General features: G+C 37.9%; 1 protein-coding gene across 2 annotated transcripts in view; it reads right to left on the bottom strand.

The window, feature by feature from the left end:
* HEATR5B (HEAT repeat containing 5B) overlaps positions 1-17,755 on the bottom strand; it is a 95,348-nt gene extending 77,593 nt beyond the window's left edge. The window contains exons 1-7 of one of the 2 annotated variants that reach the window (XM_061210773.1): positions 17,686-17,755; positions 16,584-16,731; positions 12,728-12,939; positions 9,127-9,235; positions 7,374-7,523; positions 2,324-2,495; positions 471-628 (exon numbers count right to left, since the gene is read on the bottom strand). In XM_061210773.1, coding sequence (XP_061066756.1) covers positions 471-628; positions 2,324-2,495; positions 7,374-7,523; positions 9,127-9,235; positions 12,728-12,939; positions 16,584-16,709 — 927 coding nt within the window. In that variant the 5' untranslated portion in view covers positions 16,710-16,731; positions 17,686-17,755. Of the gene's footprint in view, positions 1-470; positions 629-2,323; positions 2,496-7,373; positions 7,524-9,126; positions 9,236-12,727; positions 12,940-16,583; positions 16,732-17,685 lie in introns of those variants that run through there. The other variant, XM_061210774.1, reaches the window with a different exon arrangement.
* Positions 17,756-17,849: the final 94 nt, after the last annotated feature.

Below are 17,849 nucleotides of genomic sequence, written 5' to 3' on the forward strand. Positions count from 1 at the left end.
TTGAAACTATAATTTCAAGTCAGGTTTAACTGCATAATTACACTGGTGATTAACCAATGATGATAAATCCAAAGTACTAACCAGTATTTTTAGCTACAAGAGTTGTTGGAAAACATTAAAATCTAAATGCCTCAAGCCACTTGAATACAATTTCAATTAAAACACAATTACTTTACTTCTGATTTTCTGCCAAGTAAAATTTGGAAAAATTTTGTTAAAGATAGACAGATAGATATAGCAGACATAGGCTTCTTTACACATCAAATACCTACCTTTCCATATAAGATGCAATTTAGATTTGAATGTAATTCATTCATTTAGTAAAAGAAATGTTTTGAAAGACATTTTAAAAATTATTTAATTTTAGACAGTATTAAAAATCTCTGTACGTGCTGTTACTTAGTAAGAGTCTTCCATGAAATTTCACACGTGATACCAAGAGAATTCTTTTATACATATATATTACAAACCTGTGTAACTCCAACTCTCACTTCACGATTAACAGACCCTCCGACTTTTAACATTTCTCCACCACTCTTTAAGAAACCTGACCCTCCACGTAGAAATCCTGTGGCCATGAGTTCTAAGACTTCATCAAATGTTGCTCGCTTCACATTCTGGCGCATTACTTTCAGGAAGAAAAATATATTTATAAGCAAATATATTTTGCTATTAGTTAAATAATATTTTCTAATAATCTAGCTTTAAAATTCAAGTAATTGTTTTTAAGGATACTTAAACTATTACAAAGGAGATAGGGTCATTTATTTTCTTATGATCTTAAAATTTACAATATATTTGTAAAATGAAATTCAATTTTGAAGCAAAAAAATGCTAAAAAAAAAAGAGCTAGAAATTAAAACAATTCAATATATCTATGCCAAAATAGTCTAGTAATTATGTTAGCCTTGATATGTGTAACACAACAAAGACAACACACATTCACAGCAGATACTGTGAACTGACTGCAGCCCTCACTCCCAGTTGAGATGGACACAATACTTCTTTTTTATTTTGGCCACAGCACGTGGCTTGTGGGATCTTAGTTCCCCGACCAGGGATCTAACCTGAGCCCACGGCAGTGAAAGCGCCGAGTCCTAACCACTGGACCGCCAGGGAATTCCCAATTCCCAAGACCACGCTTTCTATACACCAATTACCAATGGACTGAAACGTCACTGGACTGCAACTGACTTGCCATCCCTGGTAAAGAGCTTCCTATTTTATAAAGTCCTTTCATACATAGTAGCAAACATAATCCTCACAAAAATTCTGTAAGAGAGGCATAAAGCTCACGATTAACTACGCAGGCTTTGGAATTTGAATGCCTGGGTTTTAATTTCACTTAATAGAACACTTATTACACCAAAAATGACACAATCTCTCTAAACCTAAATTTCCTTGTTTATAAAATGAGAATAACAACAGTACTTGGGATTCATAGGGCTTTTGAGAGGATTAAATAAAACAACTCTGTTATGTGCTTAATTCAGTGCCTTATACATAGTTAGCACTTAATAATTGTTACCTATCATCATCATCGTTATCTAATTCAGAGACTGAAGTAATCATCATTAAAGATGAAGAGACCAAAGCTCAAAGGGTTTCACAGCAAATAAACATAAGAGCTAGGACTTGAATCTGTAAGATCTGATTCTCTTTCTACAATACAGAGATGGAATAGGGGGAGGGACAACAGCAGAGCTGGATTCACTCAGCATCTACTCAGAACTGTCCCTGAAGCATCTCTATGGAACTGTGAGGCACAGTAGAAGTCACTGCGAAAATCAGTTCTGTCTCTGATTCTGCTTATAATAATGGTCAAGAAAAGAAGAAAAATAATACTATGCTATGAATGGGGATCTACTCATCAGGGACTGAAAGTAAGAAGGCATGTAAAGTGCCAGATTCCAGTCCCTTGAATATGATACAAAAGCATTTCATAAATCTTATTTGCTTATATGTCCAACATACTTTATGCATGTAATGTTGTACAATATCATCATAAAAAATGTCTTGACTGGGACTTCCCTGGTGGTCCAGTGGTTAAGACTCTGTGCTTCCACTGCAGGGGGCGTGGGTTCGATCCCTGGTTGGGGAAGTTCCGCATGCCCCACAGTGTGGCAAAAAAAAAAGAATGTCCTGACTATATCAAGGAAAATGCCATTTGGGTACTTCTATTTTATGAAAAAGTAGACAAAGATACTAATTTAAATCCTTTAAAATGACTTGCCTAGAAGTAATAAGTCATTTAGAAGGAAGCATTCCATATACCTTCAAATACCTGTTACAGTCTAGATCGGGGGCTGGCAAACAATGATACCTGTTGCTTGTTTTGGCATCAATGCTGTAGCCATGACTGTTCCTAAGAGTTTAGACACTGCCACCCGTACCCCATAGTTTGAGTTTTCCAAAGCCTTAAAGCAGAGAGTGGCTATATTTTCCAGTTCAGCAGTCCACATGAACACAGCTTCATTCTGTAGCTCTAGGAGACACTGGAATTAAAAAAAAAAAAAAAAAAAAAGTAAATTAAAACGTCCACTTCCAGAGGTGGATAAACAAGAACCAGATTTACTCTCTCTCCTGAAATAACTAAAAAATTAGACAAAATATATGAAACAACAGTTTTGAACACACTGGACATCAGGCAATGAAGGATGTTAATCCTTAAGAGATGGAAAATGCAAGTTGAACCCTACATCTGTCGCAGTTTACTGCCTTGAGAGAGTTTCCAGCAGTTAGGAGGAAACTATAACCCTAAACTCCTGTATTAGAAAGAAGAAAGGTCTCTGGGGAGTTCCCTGGTGGCCTAATGGTTAGGATTCTGGGCATTCACTGCCGTGGCCTCGGTTCAATCCCTGGTTGGGGGAACTGAGATCTCGCAAGCCGCATGGTGTGGCCGGAAAAAGAAAAAAAGAAGAAATGTCTCAAATCAACAACCTCAGCTTCTACCTTAAGAAACTAGATGACATAGAGCAAATTCAACACTAAGCAAGCAGGAAAAAAAGGAAGTAATATAGATAAGAGAGGAAATCAATGAACCAGCGAACTGGAAAACAGAAATGAAACCAAAAGCTGCTTCTTTGAGACAACCAATACATTTTGATAGAAATTTAGCCAGACAGATGAAGAAAAAGAGAGAGAAGACACAAATTACCAAAATTAGGAATGAGAGAAGTCACATCACTACAGATTCAATACATATTAAAAGGACAAAATATTTGACAACTTACATGAAACAGACAACTCACTCAAGAAGAAACAGATAACCTAAATAGCCCAATATCTATTTTAAAAATTGAATCTGTAGTTTAAAATCTTCCCCCAAAGAAAACTGGAGACCCAGAGAGATGTACTGTTGAATTCAACCAAATGTTTAAGTAAGAAATAATACCAATCCTACAGAAACTCTTCTAGAAAATTGAAGAGAAGGGTATACTTCCCAAATCATCCTATAAGGCCAACATTACCCTGATATTGAAATCTGACAGACACTACAAGAGAAGAAAACTACATGCCAATATCCCTCATGAACACAATGCAAAAATTATACACAAAATTTTAGCAACTCTAATCCAACAATATATAAAATGGATACTATATCACAACCAAGTAGGGTTTATCCTAGGAATGAAAGATTGGTTAAAATTCTAAAACTAATCAATGTAATTCATTACATTAGTAAGCTGAAAAAGAAAAGTCATACAATTCATCTCAATAGAGGCTGAAAAAACATTTAACAGAATATAAGTAAAACTTGGGAAAACTGAACAAGATCAGTGGATTGTGTCAATGTCAATATTGTATTATACTGCTTGTAATATTGTACTATGCTTTTAGAAGATATTACCATTGGGGGGAACTGGGTGAAAGTTTATAAAGATCTCTGTATATTATTTCTTACAAATGCAGGAAAACCTACAATTATCCTAAAATAAAAAGCTTAATTAGACAGGAATTCCCTGGCGGTCCAGTGGTTAGGACTCAGCACTTTCACTGCCAGGGACCTGGGTTCAATCCCTGGTTGGGGAACTAAGATCCCACAAGCCGCAGAAAGCAGCCAAAAAAAACCAAAAAAACAAAAACGCTTAATTAGAAAATAGCAACAACAGAAACGACACAAGAAATCAAATTTGACAAAATCCATTCTTGATAAAAACTTCTTGGAAGGCTAGAAATATAAGGGCACTTCCTCAACTTGATAAAGATCATCAAGGAAAACTGACAGTTAACATCATACTTAATGGTGAAGGACTGGATGTTTTCCCCTTAAGGATCAGGAAGAAGACAAGGATGTCACCTCTCATGTTTTCTATTCAACATTGCACTGAAGGATCTAACCAGCCAGTGCAGTAAGAAAGAAAAATAAATAAAAAGCATCCAGATTGGAAAAGAAGTAAAACTGTCTTTATTCATAGACAACATGATTGTCTACACAGAGTATCTGATAGGATCTATTAAAAAAGCTGATAGAACTAGTAAGGCAATTTAAGAAGGTTGGTGGATACAAGACCAATGTACAAAAATCAGTTGTATTTCTATATGTTAGTAATGAACAATTAAAAATTGAAAAAAAAAGCTTTTATCAATACTATTTAAAATAGCATAAAAAATGAAATACTTATGGATAAATCTGACAAAAGAGGTGCAAGATCTGTGCATTTGAAAACCACAAAGTGTTGCTAAGAGTAATCAAAGAAGACCTAAATGAATGAGAGATAGAGATATCGCATTCATGAGTGGGACTTAATATTGTTAAGCTGTCAACTATCCCCAAATTGATCTACAGATTCAATGCAACCTGAATAAAAATCCCAGCATGTTATTTTTGTAGAAATGGACAAGTTAAAATTTATATGGAAATGCAAAGGACCTAGAATAGCCAAAACTATTTTGAAAAAGAAAAAGTTGGAGGGCTAACACTACCTGATTTTAAGACATTATAGAAGTACAGTAATCAAGAAAGTGTTATTGACATCACGATAGACAAATAGATCAATGAAACAGAATAGAGATTCCAAAACTAGATCCACATTTATACGGACAACTGATTTTCAACAAAGGTGCAAAGGCAATTTAGTGAAGAAAAGAGTCTTTTCAACACGGTGCTAGAACAAGTGAATATCCACGTGCAAAAACCAAAACAAAACAAAAAATCTTCCATTCATACCTCACACTATATACAAAAATTAACTCAAAGTGGATCATACATCCAAGTGTAAAACTATAAAACTAGGAAACATAGGAGAAAGTTTGGGCTAGGAAAAGCTTTCTTAGATACAATACTAAAAGCACAATATAAGAAAAACTTATAAATTGGACTTTGACAAAATTCAAAACTTCTCTTCTTAGAAAGGCACTATTTAGGGAATGAAAAGACAGACCACAGAGTGGGAGAAAATATTTGCAAATCACATATCTGATACAGAAATAAAGAACCTACAAAGTAGACTCAAAACTCTATAATATATGTGCCACATCTTCTTTATCCATTCATGTTTTTTTGTTGTTTTTTGTTTATTTTTTATATATTTATTTTTGGCTGTGTTGGGTCTTCATTGCTGCGCGTGGGCTCTCTCCAGCTGCGGCAAGCGGGGCCACTCTTCATTGCTGTGCGCAGGCTTCTCATTACAGTGGTTTCTCTCGTTGCGGAGCACGGGCTCTAGGCGCACGGGCTTCAGTAGTTGTGGCTCACGGGCTTAGGTGCTCCGCGGCATGTGGGATCCTCGCGGACCAGGGCTCGAACCCATGTCCCCTGCATTGGCAGGCAGATTCTTAACCACTGCACCACCAGGGAAGCCCCCATTCATCTGTTGATGGACACTTAGGTTGCTTCCATGTCCTGGCTATTGTAAATAGAGGTGCAATGAACATTTTGGTACATGACTCTTTTTGAATTATGGTTTTCTCAGGGTATATGCCCAGTAATGGGATTGCTGGGTCATATGGTAGTTGTATTTTTAGTTTTTTAAGGAACCTCCATACTGTTCTCCATAGTGGCTGTATCAATTTACATTCCCACCAACAGTGCAAGAGGGTTCCCTTTTCTCCACACCCTCTCCAGCATTTATTGATTGTAGATTTTTTGATGATGGCCATTCTGACTGTGGCACATATATACAATGGAATATTACTCAGCCATAAAAAGAAACGAAATGGAGTTATTTGTAGTGAGGTGGATGGACCTAGAGTCTGTCATACAGAGTGAAGTAAGTCGGAAAAAGAAAAACAAATATCGTATGCTAACACATATATATGGAATCTAAAAAAAAAAAAGGTCATGAAGAACCTAGGGGCAAGACGGGAAGAAAGACGCAGACCTACTAGAGAATGGACTTGAGGATATGGGGAGGGGGAAGGGTAAGCTGGGACAAAGTGAGAGAGTGGCATGGACATATATACACTACCAAACGTAAAATAGATAGCTAGTGGGAAGCAGCCGCATAGCACAGGGAGATCAGCTCGGTGCTTTGTGACCACCTAGAGGGGTGGGATAGGGAGGGAGACGCAAGAGGGAAGAGATATGGGAACATATGTATATGTATAACTGATTCACTTTGTTATAAAGCAGAAACTAACACACCATTGTAAAGCAATTATACTCTAATAAAGATGTTAAAAAAAAAACTCTATAATAAGGAAACAAATAACTCAATAAAACAATGCACAAAAATTTTGAATAGACTCTTCATCAAAGAAGATATGGATGGTAAATAAGCACCTAAAAACATGATCATCATTAGTCTGGAAATGTGAATTAAAGCCACAATGAGATACCTGTACATATCTATAAGAGTGGCTAAAATTAAAAAGACTGGCAATACCAAATGTTGGTGAGACGTGGAGAACAAGGAACTCTCATAGTACTTTGGAAAACAGTGGCAATTTCTCCAAAAATTAAATGTAAATCTAAAATATGATCCAGCCATTCCACTCCTAGGTATTTACCCAAGTGAAAGGAAAGCATGTGTCGATAACAAAAACTAGTACACAGATGTTCACAGCAGCTTTTTTTGTAATATCCAAAACTGGAAGCAACCCAAATGTCCATAATAGGCAAAGGAATCCACCAATTGTGGCATAGCCATACAATGAAATACTACTCAGCAATAAAAAGGAATGAACTATTGATACATGTAACAACACTGGGAAATCTCAAAATAATTATGCTGCGTGAAAGAAGCCAGGCAAAAAGAAAAAAAAAAGCACATACCACCTGATTCCATTTTGTATATAATTCTACAAAATGAAACTAATCCATGGGAACCAAAATCATGCCATCTTATTTTGAAACTTTCAAAGAAAAAAAAAATCATTGACTGTTTCAGAGCAAGCAGGATAAGGAGCAACATTATAAATAGCCGAGTACTAACCTTGGCAACTGCACATCGAACAGCCATTGACCTGTCAGTTAAGAGAGACCTGGCATTCTTGTAAATATCACGATGACAGGAAGCTGCTGCACCACCCAGTCCATTCAGAACTTTCTGTAGACTCATTAAGATTTCACTTCGCCCTTGAGACTAGAAAAGAACATAAAGCAAATTCTACGTTTAAATAAGAACGTACCAAAAGACAAAAGTTCTCTGGGCCTAATGGTCTTACCTCTAAACGTAAATAGTAAGTAATGAAAAATAAAAAAGTATTTTAGAACGTGTTCGAAAGGTAAAAATAATTATTAACTTCAACAAAATAATTATTTGAGAAATTAGGTTACAATAAGTAAACATATTCTTATGTTTCCATGATCTGTTGAAGTGCAAATAATGAGAACATGACAAATTCAAAAGCTTCAATATAATACCTCAAGGATCCAAGCTTTCAGAATGTGAAAAGTTAAGTAAAAAGTACTTAAGAATATAAACCATCTAAAAGAGGAAGAAAACATCCAATACATTTTAAAAACTTCTCACAGAGATATTCCAAACTATCAACTTCTTGAGACTACTTTGAACTCTTGTTTTTATACTCTTACTGTGCTTGATTCATATTTCTGATAGTATACTTATTCAAACATAGATTTCTTTCACTAGACTGTAAGCTAGTGGTCAGGGAGTAGTGGTCAGGGAGTAGAGGTCAGGGAGTAGATCTTATTCATCTTTATATGTCTAATGCCTGAGAATATGTCCTCAATTCTTGCTTAATAAATTAATAGACAAAGAGTTCCCAGAAGAGGTGTTGTCCAAGAAATCTTTAGCTTTCCTAGACAAAGAATTAGACTATGAGACCAGTGCTTGGTCTATTTTTAGTTAACCCCAAATGAACAAGGAATTTTCAGAATACCAAACTGACATGACAAAACAGAACTATTTTTACTTCATATTAGTTGCTGTGGATTGAATACTGTCCCACCAAAAGATGAGTTCAAGTCCTATGCCCTGTTACCTGTGAACATGACTTTATTTGGAAATAAGGTCTTTGCAGATGAAATCAAGTAAAGATGAGGTCATACTATATTAGGGTGGACCCTAATCCTTATGACAGAAGAATATGGTATCCTTATTATAGACTGGTATCCTTATAATAGAAGAATTTGGACACAAAACACAGATGCATAGGGAGAACGCCATATGACAATGGAGACAGAAATTGGAGAGATACATCTGCAAACCAAGGAATACCACCAAAGCCAAGGGCTGTCAGCAACAACCAGAAGCTAAGAAGGCATGGAAGGACTATTCCCAAGAGCTATCAGAGGAAGCACGGCCCTGCTGATACCTTGATTTCAGACTTTTAGCTTCCAGAATTGTGAGGCAATAAATTTCTGTTATTTTAACCCACCCAATCTGTGGTAATTTATTATGGCAGCCGTAGGAAACTAATACATTAGCTATGGCACAAAAAATAATATGGCAGTACAAAAATATCCCTAGGGCTAAATAAAATAATACATAAACCTATTCTTTGTCAAGGTAAAGTATTCTTTCCCTTCTCCCTGAAATATGAGGTAATGTACATTAAAACAAGGGGCAAGTAATATTTCTTTGCAAGTAATAATTTTAAATTACCCTCTTGCTAAGCAATATAAGTACTACAGTGACAGAAAAAAGGCAACATATATTTTTAACTAATATCTAACTCCCACCACAAGCAAAACATTTAAATAATATTTGTTGTAAAACTTACCTCTGCACTTTTCAGAGATTTCAAAAGATTATTTACTGTTTCTGGAAATGCACTGCCTAACATTCTCCCCATTTTTTCATAAAATGCTCCAACACAAGCCACTGCAGCCCTGTAAGAAGTGACATTTTCACCAGTCACTGTTCAGATTAATAATTTTATAATATTTTTCTTATTTTCAGAAATCAATTTGTATTTGTGCAGGACACTTTTGGCCACAAATCCTTAATTTTCAACTTTCAAGAACACCTTGTTGATTCTTGGCTATCATCAAAAAGTCTACAAATAATAAATGCTGGAGATGGTGTGGAGAAAAGGGAACCCTCCTACACTGTTGGTGGGAATGTAAATTGGTGCAGCCACTATGGAAAACAGTATGGAGATTCCTTAAAAAACTAAAAATGTAGCTACCACATGATCCAGCAATCCCATTCCTGGGAATATATCCTGAAAAGATGAAAACTCTACCTCGAAAAGACAGAGGCACCCAATGTTCGTAGCAACACTATTTATAATGGCCAAGACATGGAAACAACCTAAGTGCCCATCAACAGATGACTGGTTTAAGAAAATGTGGTGTAAATATACAATGGAATACTACTCATCCATAAAAAAGAATGCAATATTGCCATTTGCAATAACATGGATGAACCTAGAGAATATCATATTAAGTGAAGTAAGTCAGACAAAGATAAATATTATATGATATTACTTATACATGGAATCTAAAAAATAATACAAATGAACGCAATAGACAAAACAGAAACAGACTCACAGACACAGAAAACAAACTTGGTTACCAAAGGGAGAAAAGGGGGGAGGGATAAATTAGGAGTATGGGATTAGCAGATACAAACTACTATACATAAAACAGATAAGCAACAAGGATTTACTGTACAGCACAGGGAACTATATTCAATATCTTGTAATAACCTATAATGGAAGATAATCTGAAAACTATATATACATATAAAACTGACTCACTTTGCTGTATACCTGAAACTAACACAATATCATAAATCAACTATATTTCAATTTTAAAAAATTAAAAAAAAAGAACACCTTGTTTATTCTGTATAATTGTAACAGATACTACGGATAATCAAGTTGTATTCTTGTTAGGAAAATAAGAGAATAAACATATATTTACATAACAAATCATACCCATCCTTTGGAAAGAAACCCAACCTTTCCTTTTGAGGACTTTCCAAATTATGTCCATCCACAATGATCCCTCTCTTCTCTCATTATACGTAAAATGTCAACCACTCATTCTGACAAAATTATATTGTTTCCTGTGTTGTAACTTGACAATTTTATATGTCTATATCTTATCCTGCCCTGCCAACGGAAATGTAAAGTTCAGAAACAGAGGAAGGTTATACATTTTTGTATTGCTCACAGTGTCTGCCTCTTAATATATAAATAATAATAAGCAATTACTCGTAAAATTTAATCTAAATGGGTTTAACAGAACACCTGACTACATAGAAGAAATGTAACAGCAGCCCATCTATTCCCATGGTAGGGAAATCATCCTACCATCACTCATGTAAACAGTAAATAAGTGAATAGCTCTGAGCTTAGCTTAGAGGCAGAAGCTGGGCATAAAGGTGTATCCTCTGGAGTTTGGCAGATCTGTACCTAAATCCTAGAACCTGTCACACAATAGCTATGTGTCCTGAGCAAGTTACTCTGAGGCTGAGAGAGATTAAATATAGTTTACTATCATACAAGCAATTAACAGTAGAATCAGGGAATCTACCTTCACTTCTTTGACTCCAAATCCCATGCTTTTTTCAATACTCTATAGGCTGATAACAAAGCTAAAAATGACTGAGGTCACGTGCCAGAATATAATAGTGAATTCCTAATTAGAACCCATGAATCCACTGGAAATACGTATGAATAATATGTAATATGTAATAAAGTCTACTTAGCCAGAACTATAAAATTACATGTGGATTTGCCAAGTGGTAGAGAACTAAATCACAAAACTATTAACATAGCTTCAAACTCCAAAATAATATGGAAAACACTAATACACTCTAATCTCTTCTAAAACTTTTGAGAGCTACATTTATCCCAAACAACACAAAACTTAATCACAACATATCTATGAAGTTGAAAACAGACCTAAAAATCAATGTCTGGGTTCAGAATAATTTCTCCATTTCCTCTAAGCTATTATACTGGCCCTGGCTCCTTGAATGTTGGTGTTCTAAAGTTGTATCCTTGGTACCTTCTCTTCTCACACAGTATTATGATACTCTTCCTAGGTAACTTTATCCATACCAAAGGGTTCAGCCTACTCTAAAATCTTCATTCTCTACTCACCAAAATGACATTCTCAGCTCAGGTCTCTGAAATCCAGACCAGGATTTCCAACTGCTTACTACACACGGTCACTTGGATATTCCCACTTGGATTCCAAATTCAGCATGCCAGAATTGGACTCATCATTTTCCCAACTTATTCCCCCCACTATTTTGTATCTTTCTGTAAGCACTGTAAATAAGGTATAAATAAGCCACTTCTGTTTCCAATTATCAGTTTCCTTTGTCTAGAAAATAGGTTGGCAAACCACAGCCTGCAGGCCAAATCTGGCCCATCATCCAGCCTGCCACCTGTTGTTGTAAATAGTTTTATTGGTACGCAGCTGTACTCATTTATTTACATACCGTCTATGGCAGAGTTGAGTAGTTGCAACAGAGATGATATCCCACAAAGCCAAAACTATTTACTATCTGGCCCTTTCCATAAAATTTGCCAGTCCATGACCTGTCACATCCATCTTCCCCTTTTCCCATCTTAACCCCTTACTTGACTCACTTCCATATTTCCTTCCTGGATGGTTGATCTTCTTTGGCTGATGCTTCTTTGAGAAGGCTTTGTTGACACTGCTCTCCCCTCACACCACAGCTAAGTTTATTCAGGTGTTACTTTCCCGCCCACAGCACTCCTTACTGTACTATAATAACTCCTGATTTTCTTATTTGACTCTTTCACAGGATGCATCCCTATGCCATTATCCTCAAGACTTGCTCTGAAAATGTCTGCCCTTGACCCAGACCACAGGTATGGGCTTGAAATTGGGTCAAGCCCTTAATTTAGGAGTCAGCAAACTTGCAGGCAAAATGGTCTCTGTCTCAGGTACTCAGTTCTGCCATTTAAGCGTGAAAGCAGCCACCGCCTAAATGAAAGAGCATGTTTGTATTCTAATAAACTTTATTTACAAAATAGGTGGCAAGCTGGATTTGGCCTGTGGGCTATAGTTTGCCCATTCCTGCCTCAATCTCATCACCTAGAAAATCTTTACTTTTCTTTCCATCCCAGCCAAGAATATTATCTCCTCCCAAAATTACCAAAAACCCCTGTGCAAATTGCTGACATCATACCAATTCTCTGTAGTTTGCTAGTCCCAGGGGCAATGGAGCATATGTTGAAATAGAACCCCTTTCCCAGACCTACTTAGAGCTTTTATTGTCAGCAGCATGCCTCCGGTTCCAACTACATAGGGGTCTTTATGATCAGCAGGCCCTTATTAAGATAAATTACTCTGAAAAAACAAGTTTCAAGGGTCACTCTCAAAGTAAGTACTTACAATTTTGTTGGTAAGTAGGCTGCAGTGTCATCTTTATTTCTGATAATGTCATTACATTTATCAAGTGTTTGAAAAACAGTGAAAGTATCTCCAATGCTATAAAGGGCTGCAAGATTTTTAGCTAACAATTTTCGCGTAGGTGGTCCAGGTGAACTACTTATTAATCCAGTTAATTGTTCAACAAGTTTTTTCTGTTTTTCCTTTACATCAGTCTGTTATAAAAAAATAAAGAACATCATCAGTTTTTTTCTTATACATAATTTTGTTACCTTTTAGTGAAAATTTAAAAATATTTAACAGTTAAGGCACTCTAATAATTAAAATCTCTATTACATTAGGCATAAAACCATAAATGAGAATTTTCAAGATAAGGAAGAGTTCACTAAAAAATGAACCATTCTTTCCTGGATTAAATATTCTCCTCATTCTCCTCCAATTCCACAAAGTTAGCTGCCAATAAAAGTGACTACTCTATATCCAAAAAGTTTCCATGCTGACTTATTAAAAAATAAAACCAACAGTCAGTCAAAGGATGTAAAATATTGGGTGTATGGACAATTGACATCTTAGAACTCAGCTAGGGTCCCCTATAAAAGCAAAGTCAGTAGTTCATAAAGTTATGGGTCAGTAAAGGAAACCAAAAGAAACTCTGAAGATCTCTAGGCAACAGAATATTCAGATCTACTCGTAATCAATGCTGAGAATTCATCCATCCATTAAAGAAATATTTATTGCGCACTTATATGCCATGCACTATTCTAGGTACTGGGGTGCAAGAGTGATTACAATAGACAGTCTCTGCCCTCACGAAGTTTACATTCTAGTGGGGAGAAACAGAGTTTACCAAATAAACAAATGAATACTGTGAGTTCTTCCTGTTTTATACAGATTAGTAAGAAAAAGGCATCTCTGAAAAGAAGTGAAGACGTGAGTTATGCAGATATCTGGGAGAAGAACATTCCAGGCAGGGAACAAGTACAAGGGCCTTGAGGTGGGAGCATGCTCAGCATGCTTGAGGACAGCAAGAAGCCAGTGTGGCCGGAGCAAAATAAGACAGAGGAAGTAGCAGGAGATGAAGTCAGAATGATAGAAGGGAGCAGGTCATGCAATGCCTCATACACCATTGTAAGAACTTTGTATTTTATTCTCAGTGAGAGTCTGAGGCAGAGGAGGGACACGATTAAATGCTTTAACAGGGTCATTCTGACTACTGAGCTGAGGATACTCTAGAAGGTACATGGCTGGAAGCACGGTGAGCACTTAAGAAGTTGCGGCAATAATCCAACAAGAAATGAGGGTGGTAACAATGGAAATAATGAGAAGTAACTGAATTCTGGATATATTTAGGGGAGAGAACCAATATGATTTGCTGATAAATATGATGTGGAGTTTGAGAAAAAGAAGGAAGTGAAGAATTGCTCTAAGATTTATGACCTGAGCAACCAGAAGGATTATACGGTCATTTCCTGAGATAGAAAGCACTGGGGAAAGGACAGGTTTGAGACAGTGAAATCGAGAACTTAGTTTTAAATATGTTAACTTTGAGATGCTGTTTAGATATTCAAGAGAAAGAGGTGGAGTAGCTAGTTGGATATCTGGGAATCATTACTACAAAGATGGTAGTAAAAATCATGAGATTAGATGATATCACTGAAGGAATAAAATGTGTTTTTTTAAAAAAAATAAAAATAAAAAAAAGAGTGCCCAGGACTGAGAAAGAGCCAGCAAAAGAGAATGAGGAGCAACTAGTGAAGCAGGAGTAGAACTAAAAGCAAATAGTGTCTTGGGAACCACAAACAGGAAAAACTTCACCCCAACTGTGCATCAACAGTAATGATAATTTATTTTTTAATTTGGGTGAAGGGTGTACAGATGTTCATATTATTATGCTTCATAATTTGGATATACTTTTTATATACTCTTTTGTATTTTTCAATTTCACAACAAAAAAAGATATTTTGTGCTTTAAGATAGAGGATCAGCTATGTCAAAAGCTGCTGACGGCTCCATTAAAACAGAATACTGACCGTTGGTTTGGGCAATACAAGATCTGTTTCAGTGTAATGGAGGCAAAAAATATCCAGCTGGAGTGGGTTTAAGAGAAAATAGAAACTTCTAGTTAAAGACTGTAAATGAATCCATGCATTAACTCTGTCTCTCCAGAAACTAAAAGTATACTAAAGGGCAACCAAAAAAAAAAAAAAAAAAGAACCAATATAAAAGGGCAGGGCTTCCCTGGTGGCGCGGTGGTTGAGAATCTGCCTGCCAATGCAGGGGGCGTGGGTTCGAGCCCTGGTCTTGGAGGATCCCACATGCCGCGGAGCAGCTGGGCCCGTGAGCCACAATTACTGAGCTTGCGCATCTGGAGCCTGTGCTCCGCAACAAGAGAGGCCGCGATAGTGAGAGGCCCGCGCACCGCGATGAGGAGTGGCCCCCGCTTGCCACAACTAGAGAAAGCCCTAGAGCAGAAACGAAGACCCAACACAGCCATAAATAAATAAATAAATAAAAATTAAAAGGGCAAAGAAAACAGAAAAAGAATCAATGTAAAATATAGAAGTCAGGTATCCCCATTATGGAAACTTAAGAAAAGCCCCAACTTCCAACACAGGACCCCTGAAAAGCTCATGTTTGTTCGTTGTTGCTCTTGTTTTGAGGCCCCAAATGCTTAAGGAAGAGACAGTAAAGTTGTGCCTAGAAATGGAAGGAATGGTTGAGAGTCTATTTAAGAAGCTGTAAGACTCCCACATCTCTCTCCTCCATCCTGAACTTAGTGAGCTCGGGCACAGCTGTGGGCTGGGAAAACTGCACTGAAAACAGGGGGATTAAGTAAAAGTTTAGACATTGAATGTTGAAGTCCCCAGCCTTCTCCCCCGAATCCTAGAACCTAGGCAGCTAGTCATATACCCTAGGACATTAGAGTAAAAAAGTCTCTTATAGGGAATGACTAGCTCAGAAAAACCTAAAGGGGTTCCTCAAAGAATTGGACTAGTCTATGGCGAAGCACACTTCACCCTGACCAGAAAACTTCTACTACTCACTCTAAAATTTGAGCAGACAGCCAAATTTTCCTCAGATGTTTGAGGAAAGCATCTAATTTTAAAGACAGAAAATAAACACACAAATAATGAAAAGTAACTTGGGTGAAAAGATTGTGAAGGAAGAAGGAAAAAGAAAGGAAAGCCTATTATTAACTCTTCAGAGAGACAAGTGAAGATATTGGAATTGCTACACAGCACTGAGGGACCACTTGATGTTGGAGATAATGAATTTAAAGTGAAAGCAGTCAGGGCTTCCCTGGTGGCGCAGTGGTTAAGACACTGCCTGCCAATGCAGGGGACACGGGTTCGAGCCCTGGTCCGGGAAGATCCCACATGCCGCGGAGCAACTAAGCCCGTGCGCCACAACTACTGAGCCTGTGCTCTAGAGTTCGCGTGTCACAACTACTGAAGCCCGCGCACCTAGAGCCCGTGCTCTGCAACAAGAGAAGCCACCTCAATGAGAAGCCCGCGCAAGACCCAATGCAACCAAAAATAAAAATTAAAAATAAATAAATTTATTTAAAAAAAAAAAGTGACAGCAGTCATATAATCATGTTTTTCTCCACTCACATTCAGAAGTCCAGGTAGAAACATGAAGTCTCTATCCAGGCAATAAGCTGGATTTAAACGAGGTTTGGGTTTTGCCACAGGATAGAAAAGGACAGACAAGAAATTCTTACTACAGTACAGTGTAACATTCTCAAGTTCCACAAATGACCCACAACCTCCAAAACATAATGTGTTTTCTTACAAATCATGTACACATAATAGTCTTTATATATGTTAACCCAACTAGAAAAAAAGTAATACCATACCTTGTTGGCAGCAACCAAGACTTTATCAAGAAATCGCAACCATTCAAAGATAAAAACTGGTCTCTTCGCTTCAGTGATTTGAGCCAAAGCTTCTTCATTCAGCAATAAACTGTGGGCTAACTCCATGACTGAAGTTTTAATTTCACACCTTAAATAAACAATTTAAAAATACTTGTAAGAACTTGTTAATGTTAAAAGTCAAACTTAACAAATGTAATCACTAAGAAATGAAAAATAAGGCTTTACTTCTCATTTCATTTGGAGGAAACTTACATAACTTCCTTGAGGCAAAACCTGAGAACCTAATTTTAAAGGATAAGGGTGCAAAAAAAAACCAAGTCATGCTTGGTGAGGAAGAATGAATAATGGGTTCAAAGGAAAATTAAAATAAATATTGCAAATAAGGCATTATTCCCGAAGAAAAATGCCTAGCAAAAACACGTCATTAACCCATTCCATAAACGGGAAAACTGAAGCACCGAGATCAAACACCAGCAGGGCCTGACAACCCATCCTCCTTTTTCCTCTTCCACTGCTCGGTGCACAGCACCCTTCCGCTTCCCCTGTTGCACCTGCCCCAGGAGGAGGTCAAAACGTCCCAGGAGAGATCCCACACTGGAAGGCTCCGAGAGTCTTCCTACGGGGCTGAGGTGGCGGCGGGAGGCCAGGTCCCCGCGGCCGAAGCTTCAGCGACAACGCCGGGCGGTCCAGGAACGCAGCAAGCAGAGGCCGCGCGCGCTGCAGGTCCGGGTAAACCCGGCTATTTGGAGGAAGGCAGCGCAGCGCCGGGCCCGAGGCCGTCTCAGGCCTCTGCCGGGTCACCCGGGCTGTCAACCCCAGGAGGCGGCGACTCGGAACCAAGTCCGGCGCCTGAAAAGGGCAAATATTCATTACGAACTCGAATTCCGTCCCCAGCCCTCTGATAACCTAGTGGGGGCCTTGGGGTGTGCGTGTGTGTGTGTGTGTGTGCGCGTGTGTGTGTGTGTGTGTGTGTGTGTGTGTGTGTGTGTGTGTGTGTGTGTGTGTGTGTGTGTGTGTGTGTGTGTGTGTGTGTGTGTGTGTGTCAACGTGCACGCTATGGCGGCGGACAGGTCGGCCTCACCTCCTAGTCTGGCAGGGGTAGACGAGCTGAGCTCCGGGGCTAGAAGCAGCCGCCAAGGGACCCGGATGCCCCGCCTCCTGCACTTCTGCCAGCCGGAAGCGCGAGGAAAGCGCGTGCGCAGAAGGCTGATCCTGCGCAAGCGCACTTAACCACGTCCGCCTGGC

This window comes from Eubalaena glacialis, chromosome 14 (assembly GCF_028564815.1).
Source record: "Eubalaena glacialis isolate mEubGla1 chromosome 14, mEubGla1.1.hap2.+ XY, whole genome shotgun sequence".
NCBI lineage: Eukaryota > Metazoa > Chordata > Mammalia > Artiodactyla > Balaenidae > Eubalaena > Eubalaena glacialis.